At 34.5% G+C, this 8,922-nt stretch overlaps 1 protein-coding gene across 1 annotated transcript; it reads right to left on the minus strand.

Moving 5' to 3' along the window:
- Window positions 1-267: 267 nt before the first annotated feature.
- Window positions 268-7,509, minus strand: LOC132301070 (putative disease resistance protein RGA4). Its single transcript, XM_059798359.1, has 2 exons — window positions 5,053-7,509; window positions 268-284 (listed from the first exon to the last, which is right to left on the minus strand). The coding sequence occupies exons 1-2, from the start codon at window positions 7,406-7,408 to the stop codon at window positions 268-270; spliced, it is 2,373 nt and encodes a 790-aa protein (XP_059654342.1). The 5' UTR covers window positions 7,409-7,509.
- Window positions 7,510-8,922: the final 1,413 nt, after the last annotated feature.

Raw genomic sequence — 8,922 nt, forward strand, 5'->3', positions numbered from 1 at the left:
TTGCATATTGTATGAATGCATTTATATTCAGATTAATTATGTCTAATCCAGTTTATCTACTTGCTTACATATTCTATGATATTGGACCTTATTTATAATGACTGGAAAATGAACTTAGATATTTTATTCACAACGTAAGGGTACAAAATGTGTTTATTACTCCTATACCTATCTCTTTTACTTTGAGATACCAAATTTGACATTAATGCTTTTAATAAATTAGATAAGGCAAATGATATGACTTGGTGCAATATTCTAGAGTTTAGCTCAAATACACTCCAAAGCTAACATTTGTATTATTTTATTTTCTTCAAGCATCATATTAAATGTCAATGAGATATTTTGGTGAGATTAGATAGAGCATATGCCTAAGTACTGTGTCAAATTTAAATACCATCAAGATAGCCTGATGAACTCCAGTTTGAAATCAAATTTTGGAAAATGATTGTTTATTATTTAAAAATTAGCTGGAGATCAATAAGGCTGACTTGGGTGGTAAGTTTCAAGTTGACATGATTATTGCCTTGTTACCAAACTCATTCGACTCTGTTAGAGTGAATTAAATAAAGAATCAGTTTGAGTTCACACTCGCTGATATTCTTATAGAATTGGTAACAGATGAAGGGATAATCAAGAGTATGGGCGTTCCTATCAATTTAACCTAGTCTATACCATCTTTTTCTAGGCCCAAGTGGATGGGCAAAGCAAAGAAGAAGGATGATAATAGGACTAGGCTAGCACAAAACATAGGTATCTAAAAGGTTAAAGGGAATAAGGCAGTGTATGTTGAGGGCGAATGAAACTGTTTCTTTTGCCGTTAACTAAGACACTGAAGGACAAACTGTCTAAGCAATGACGTGGCATAGGAAAATATATATTTAATCATTGAGCCATGTTATGTGGTTGTATCTATTGATTCCTGATGGATAGATTCTGGAGCCACTAAACATGTTTGCAATTTATTGTAAGGATTTCAGGAATCCAGAAGCCTTGATGATATGGGTATATATTTATCTTTTGACCTGATGCCAAGGTTGTAGTTAAGTCAGTGGGAGTATTACATCTGAAATTAGAGAGTATGAGGATATTAGTATTAGAGAACTATCTTTATGCACAGAAGTGAAACGCAATCTCATTCTTATTTCACTTTTGGCTTATAAAAACTAGATCGTTATTTTGTAAAACTGGTTTTATAAAATTGAATAGATATGTGATTGCTTCTGGTGCATTGAAAGATGGTTAATATACTATAATCACAAGCTCTTAAGATTTGCAGGATGTAGAAACTAATGTTGCATCTTCTAGATTGAATGTTAAGAGAAAATTTGTTATTCCTGACTCATTGTATTTTTAATGTCTATTTTTGGGTTGTTATCAATCAAAATAAGATTCAAAGATTGGTCAAAGAAGGTTAATTACCTAGTGAGGCAGGGGAGCCTAAACCAAACTTGTGAACCCTGTTTTGAAGGATAGATAACTCTTAGGGCTTAATCAGCCAGATGAAATAGACATAAAGGACAATTGGAGTCGGTACACACTGACACGTGTGGTCTTATGAACATCCAAGCAAGATTACTCACGTTTTGGATAAGTTTATCTGATGCAACACAAGTCTTAAACTCTTGGTATTTTCTGAGAAGGTTAAGACTGATGTGGAACACATATTAGGTAAACTTGTCAAGACACTTCGATCTGATCGAGGATATGAGTATTTCTTGGGATAGTGCAAAGACTATATGGTTAATGAGGGTGTTGTGTACCAGTTTTCCGCAATTGACGCTAAATTAATTTAGGTGTCAAATAGGAATAACAGAATTCCACTTAACATGGTTAGATCTATGATCAGTTATGCCACATTATCTCTTTCATTTAAGAGTTTAGCGTTAATGACATCGATGCGCATTATGAACTGCATTCCATCTTAGTCTGTCTCAAGGATACCGTTGAGCTGTGTTTTTGACTAAATCTTAGTTTGAATCACATGCACATATGGGGTAGTCTTGCACATGTGCACTTGATATGGACAAGTAAGTTGGAAACAGATCATATGCATGATAGATTTGATAGCTACTCTAAAATGTCACTAGGATGGATTATTTTATGATCTCAAAGATAAAAGTTGATTGTTTTCACTCACTGTTTATCTATAGGAGAATCATATTATGAATCACATACCTAGTAGCATAATGTTAGAGAATTTGGTATGAGTACCAGATGTACCACATCTGAACACACTTATTATAGAGATTGAGAATAATATATGAATTCCCTATTGATGCGTTAGCATCATCTACTACACAGATTCTTGCATCGGTACATTGATGTAGTGGGAGGATTATCATCCAATTCGACAGAATCATGTTTTTAGGTCAGACCATTATGGACATCCCTGTTAAACATGAGTTGGACCCAATAAGCTACACGGAAGCGTGAACCGATGTGGATACAGATCGTTTTGGTGAGTTACTATGAAATCAGAGTTGGAATCTATGTATTCTAATAAATTCTGGGATCTTGTAGAATTTTCTAGTAGGGTGATTCCTATGGAAGGCAAGTTAATCTACAAAAAGATACCAGAAGATTTCTTAGTGAATAAATCATGAGTGTACAAGGGAATGTCATTATTTTTCTTAATTCTATATATTGATGACATCCTACTCATTTATAATGACGTGGAAGTTTTGTCATCAATTATAAGGTAGTTGTTCAATTACTTTTAAATGAAGGATTTTCAAGATGTAAGCTATATTCCTAGGATCAAGCTTTTGCAAGATCAGGTTAAAAGGAAAATAGGCTTATCTTAATAATCCTACATTGATAAAGTTTTGACCAGGTTTGGTATGCATAACTCAAAGAATGAGTTCTTGCTTTATTGATATGGATCGCTCTCTCTAGTAAGTAGTTTTTCAAGACTAGCAGAGGAGATTGAGCAAATGAGACTGGAACAATATGTTTCGGCATATGAGAGTCTCATATATGCCATGGTCTATACCAAACAGGACATCCGCTACATGGTAGGGATAGTCAGTAGAGATCAGTCCAATACTGGACTTAACAACTGGTCTATTGTGAAAAATATCATTAAGTACCTAAGGAGAATCAATGATATCATACTCATTTATGGATGTGATGATATGGTCCTAGTCAGGTATGCTAGTTCTGATTTTCAATCAGAAGTAGATACTATGAGGTTCATGACTTAGTGTATGTTCACTTAATGGAAGGGAAATCAGTTGGTAGATTGTCAAGCAGATTTCAACTGTTGACTCAAACCTGCAGGTGGAACATATTGCAGCCTTAAAGGTGGCAATATAAGCCTATTGGTTTGATCTCACTGATTTAGAGGTTGTGGAGCATACTAGCCTGCCTATCGAGCTATATTGTGACAATAGTGCAGAAGTAGTCCAAACCAATGACCCAAGGTTCCATAGAGGAACAAGATACACTGAGAGGAAGTATCATGTTCGACATGATATTGTCCGGCAAGAAAATGCACTTGTAGTTAAAACATTGCATTGGAACACAACTTTGTTGATCCATTATCAAAGGTGTCATTGATCAATAATTTTGAGCATCATCTGGATAACATTGGAGTTAGGTGCAATTTGAATTGGCTATGAGGGCAAGTGGGAGCTGTTGGGATTTATATGCCCTGGCATAGCAAATTCCTATCTGGATTGTATTGACATATGTTCCTGACAAATCTAAAATATTTATGATTTATATAATTGGTGAATTCAATGTATTATGTTTCAATTCACTATGAAATTGATAGTGTCCAGTTAATTACAAGAAATATTTATATATATGTATGTGATGACAATCAATGCATGATATATAAATAGTAATTATAAATTGTTCATAGTCGGTAATTATGGATGGACTCATAATTAATTAAGACTTGAACTGGATCCGCGTTAGGTTGAGATATATTGCGAGAGCCGTCGTATGCAATTACTCCCTATCACTGTCATGGCATGTGACTCTTAAGCATGAGAAAAGTATAGACTCTTTTATTAATTAATAATTACTTTGATTTGTTCGGCGGATTCTTCGGGATCCTTAGACCGACACTTTGGGTAGTTATGTAATTAATAGTTAGAGGGTTATATTTTCAATATTTGCATCATTGCTACTTGTATTTGTTTTGTATTGATTATGGTTGATCACAAAGTAAATTCGAAGGCCTTCGTGTGTTTTTAGACAAAATGATTTATTATATATTTATTTATTTAAATTATTATTTTTGTCAAACAAATGTTTTATTGTGATCGAACCAGAAATAATCAAAGGTACCAAAATAAATATATTAATTAAGTAGTCGGATTGATGGCTATATTTATCCGATAACTAATTATGCATAGAGGGGTCAAAGTGCAATATTGACTTAGAGGTTATTTATTATTTAATTGGAGTTCAATTAATTTCTTTTAGTGGAGTAGAAATTAATTTATGAATTAATTGAATTGGGTCCATGGACCGGGCCAATTATTAATTCATTGTAGCCAATAAAATAATAGGCCCAATGGATTCTCACTCATAGCCCAACTTGATATTGGAATCATATTAGATTTGAGACATATGAATTAGAGATGGAGAAGGATTTGTTGTTTCCTTTTCTTTATTTTTATGTTGCCTATAAATATACATGGTCTATGTATATTTTAGGGGGTGATTTTTATGAGAAGGAAAAAGGAATAAATTTTCTCTCTCTAGAAAATTAGGGTTTATGTTCTCATCTAATGGAGGCTCCCACAAGCCTAGTTTTCCAAGGTCATTCAAGGAGGCTTATGAGTGATTCCTAAAGGCAAGACCATTACCAAGAAGATGGAGATCCATGGAAAAGATGTCTAGCAAAAAGGATCTACAATAAGTGAGAACATTCACTTTAGAGGAGAGATCTGAGGTTTACTCAAACCTTGATGTAAGTATTCAATCTTTTAGTTGAATAATACATCATATTTTATTTTATTTTTTGCATAAAACTTGTCTCTATGTGATGAATCAAGATCTATGAATTTAAATCCCTCGAAAAGTTTTTAAAACTAGCACGTTTCCCAACAACTCCATCATAAAAATTTATCATCAGTTGCTTCAGATTCCGGTGTGGACGCAGAAATTCCAACAATAACTCATCATCATCATTCCTATAAAAACATAATTCCAGCGTCTTAAGGTATTCTTTCGCTTCCAAGTAGTTTGTTCTCTCCATTCTTCCCTCTTCTACTGTTGTGTTTTTTAAACACCAGCGGCTGCTTGAGCCCTCACGTCCAAGGATTATAATACTCAACCTTCCCCGTAAATTGTTTAGGCTATACAATTCACTCAACAGACTATTTGAGTCAGCCACAAATCTTGTTAATGTCGAAAGAGACGTCAACTGGCCCAATCCACTCGACATGTGAGGCAAGGAAGGACAGTTGTCAAGCTCAAGATGTCTAAGACTGATCAATTTTTTAAAATCTCTTGGCCATTCTTCAAGATTGACGCAATCATTGAGTTTTAGAGTCTGTAAATTTTGCAACTTGGTAATTGAACTTGGCAGAGTCGATATACAACTATCACTGAGATCAAGATACCTTAAATGTTTCAACTTGCCTATATTATTCGGCACGGTCTTTGTCCCCGAATGGCTCAGATCTAACACGTGTAAACTTTTAAAAGTTGAAACAATCTTTTCAAAAACTGATTTGTTTGAAACTTGAACCTTTGGACTCTTCAAAGTTCGTAACTTGTGAGCTCTAACCAAGTGGGTTGACATTTCCCCTGACAAATTTACACAAGAATCTAAAGACAAATGACGAGTGCTTTCAGTAATATTTTCTGCATTTGCATTCACTATGGAACTTTTGGGCCTCACAATAGATTCTGCTAGGTCATGGACAAGCTCATGCATTTTGCAACTTATTACTTCACCCCATTGATCCATTTCAACATCTTGAAAAAAGGACCTCCTCAATAACTCCATAAAATACAAATCTCCTACATCCTCCAATTGTTGATTTCCATACAATGGCTGAATGAATCCATGTGCAATCCACAATTGGATTAGTTCTTTCTTACGAATCTTTTCATCTTTCAAATACAAGGAACAAAACACAAAGCATCTCTTCAAATACGAAGGAAGACAATTATAACTTAACTTTAGTGTTGGCAGAACAACATCCTCTTTTTGAGCTATTTTCGACAAATCATTATTTTTGAAAACCAACCATTCAACATCTGTATCTTTAGAGTATAGTAAGCTTCCTATAGCCCTTATAGCAAGAGGAACTCCCTTACACTTCTGCACAATTTCCCTCCCCATTGTTAATCGACAGGGATTCTCTTTCCCTTGCTTGAATGCCAATTGCTTAAATAAAGACCAGGATGCCTCCTCAGACAAGCCTTTTAAATGATATAGTAAAACTGAGTCAGTAACTACTGTAGCAACTAATTCACTGCGGGTAGTTACTAAAATTTTACTTCCCCTTGAGCCACCCAGCAATAGATCTCTCAATTTTAGCCATTTCTCACGATCCTCATTCCACACATCGTCCAACACAAGCAAATATTTATTCCCGTCAATTTCTCTCCTAAGCTTTTCTTGCAATTTATCCATCGAAAGGTTTTCAGGCTTTCGGCCTGTTGCAGACTCTATGATCTTTTCTACACTGAGTTGAACATCAAAGACATCAGAGATACACACCCACATCTTAAGTTCAAAATATTTTTTGACCCTTTCGTCGTTGTAAACTAATTGTGCAAGTGTGGTCTTTCCCAATCCCCCAATTCCAACTAATGCAACAACTGACACATTCTCTTGAACGTTATTGTCCAACAAAAGTTCTACTAGTGCCATTTTATCACTATTCCTTCCAATTACACTTCCTGCATGAACAAAAGAGTGAGTCTCCTCCCTCTTAGTATTCTCAACTCGCATATCTATAGGCTTCTCAATGAGATGAAATTTTTTCCTGTCTTCTGCAATTGCATCTAGTCTCTCCCTAATGGCCTTAATTGCATTAGCCATCTTACTACTGAAAGCAAACTGGTTTGAGCTCGAGAAGAAATTGCGTACCTTCTTTAGCTTTTTGTTATTCTGAGTCGTAATTTGACGTCGTAACTTCTTTAGCCTTTTATTCCGTCTCTTAACTTGACGCCGAAGAACTTTAGTGGAGAAGTCATCGAGCAAGTCATCAGCATCATAAAATGCATCGTTGAGCTTTTCGAGCCAGTCTTCTACCTCAGGGTTTGTGCTTTGCAGCTCCTCTGCATGAACAAGAATTGCTCTGATTGTAGAAATGGTGTCTTTGAGTTTGTCAAGTTCATTCCCAGCCACAGATACAAGCCCAATCTCTTGGAGAACTGATGAACCCAACTTCTTCAGGATTTCAGTCACAGTGTTGTAGAGAATTGTTTCAGCCATTTTCGTCTTGATGTTTATCTGAGTGATGGAAGCAAAAGCAATACTATAATTCACAGAAGAAAATTGGTCGACCTGACTTTAAACTCTTATCTCCAAAGTCCAAATGATTGAAGGCTGTCTCCTTAAGTGGGTCCTCAAAAATAATAATAATAATTTTCCTTTTTCTGTTGAGAAATGCATAATATTTGATATATAATTTAAGATGAATAAGGTTATACTGATACCATATTTTTTATTTTTAATGAAAAGAGATTGGTTTAATTTTTTTAGATGAAAGAATTAAGCATCTTAATTTTAAAATAAAAAAGAAAAAGAAAAGAAGTAATGACAAAATATAATTTATTTGAAATATATGTATTGAATCAAAAAATCATTTCAGACGTCTACATTTTTAAGAAGTTCGGACATTTATAAAGTAAAAAAAAAAAAGTGAACAATATAAAGTTTTTTTTTTTTTTTTTTTTACATTTTTTTTTATACATAAATTATTCATGAGAGTAGATTGGTCCAATTTATTAAATTGTAAAGTTAAAAAAGTCTCATAAACGGTCAAAGAATAATTTGGTCAATTTTTCATGTAAAGGAGTATCTTTGTCCATTTTTAAACCTTCTGGGGATATCTTTGTCCAAAAAACAGGTTAGTTTCCTTTGAGTGTCTTTTTGCCAAACCTCAGGGGTTGTGACTGTACTTTATTCTTTATTATAACAAAACAACAAACAAACAAAAGAAGGGAGGGAGACAAATCCCTCTAGTCCAAACAAACTAAAAAGTCCCATTTCCAGAAATTGACCAACATGAACAGAAAAAAGAAGAAATCAGCAAATGAATGAATATAACTAAAACTCAGGCAACCAAGACTCCCCTCAAACCAACGCCAACAGGCAGAACAACAGAGCAGCTGCAGTTTTCAGGGGGTAAATAAGCCCATCAGCACTTATTGAAACGTCTTCATGAAATCTTTGATTCCTGACCCACCACACATGCCATATCGTATAAGTAAACATTAGTTTCAACAACTTGATACAAGAAGGCCTCTGCAATTTGAGTCAGATACCATTTCACCATTTGCACTGCATTCCAATTCCAATTGAACAGGTCATTGAACCACCTCCAAACATTTTGAGCATTGCTGCAATTGAAAAATAAATGTTCCCTCAAATCAGAATCCCTCCTACAGTTATGACAGATAAGAACAACATACAAGCCTTCAAGTTGGAAAAACAAAGGTTCAATATTTCTGTCGTCTGACCCATGTCTCAGCCCCAGTTCCTTATTACTAGTGTTTGTGTTTTCTCCAACTTCCAAGTGAATTATATGTTTTGAATGAAATATGTAAATATTAAAGCAATAGTTGGTCCACAGAACCCAAATTCTTCCCAATGATGAATAGGTATAATTGTGTGCAAGGCTCCAATTTCTCGCAATGAATTTGTGAATTCTATCAATATTGAATGGTTGACACCACCATAGGTGGCTGTAAAAAATTTGAAATTTCATTAATGTACTTATGCAT

This window comes from Cornus florida, unplaced genomic scaffold, assembly GCF_030987335.1.
Source record: "Cornus florida cultivar Cherokee Brave unplaced genomic scaffold, ASM3098733v1 CherokeeBrave_3.0.0_Hap2_Chr03, whole genome shotgun sequence".
Lineage (NCBI taxonomy): Eukaryota > Viridiplantae > Streptophyta > Magnoliopsida > Cornales > Cornaceae > Cornus > Cornus florida.

Excerpts from the sequence above, each read along its gene's own strand:
- LOC132301070 (XM_059798359.1), bottom strand. The coding sequence starts at position 7,408 with ATGGCTGAAACAATTCTCTACAACACTGTGACTGAAATCCTGAAGAAG.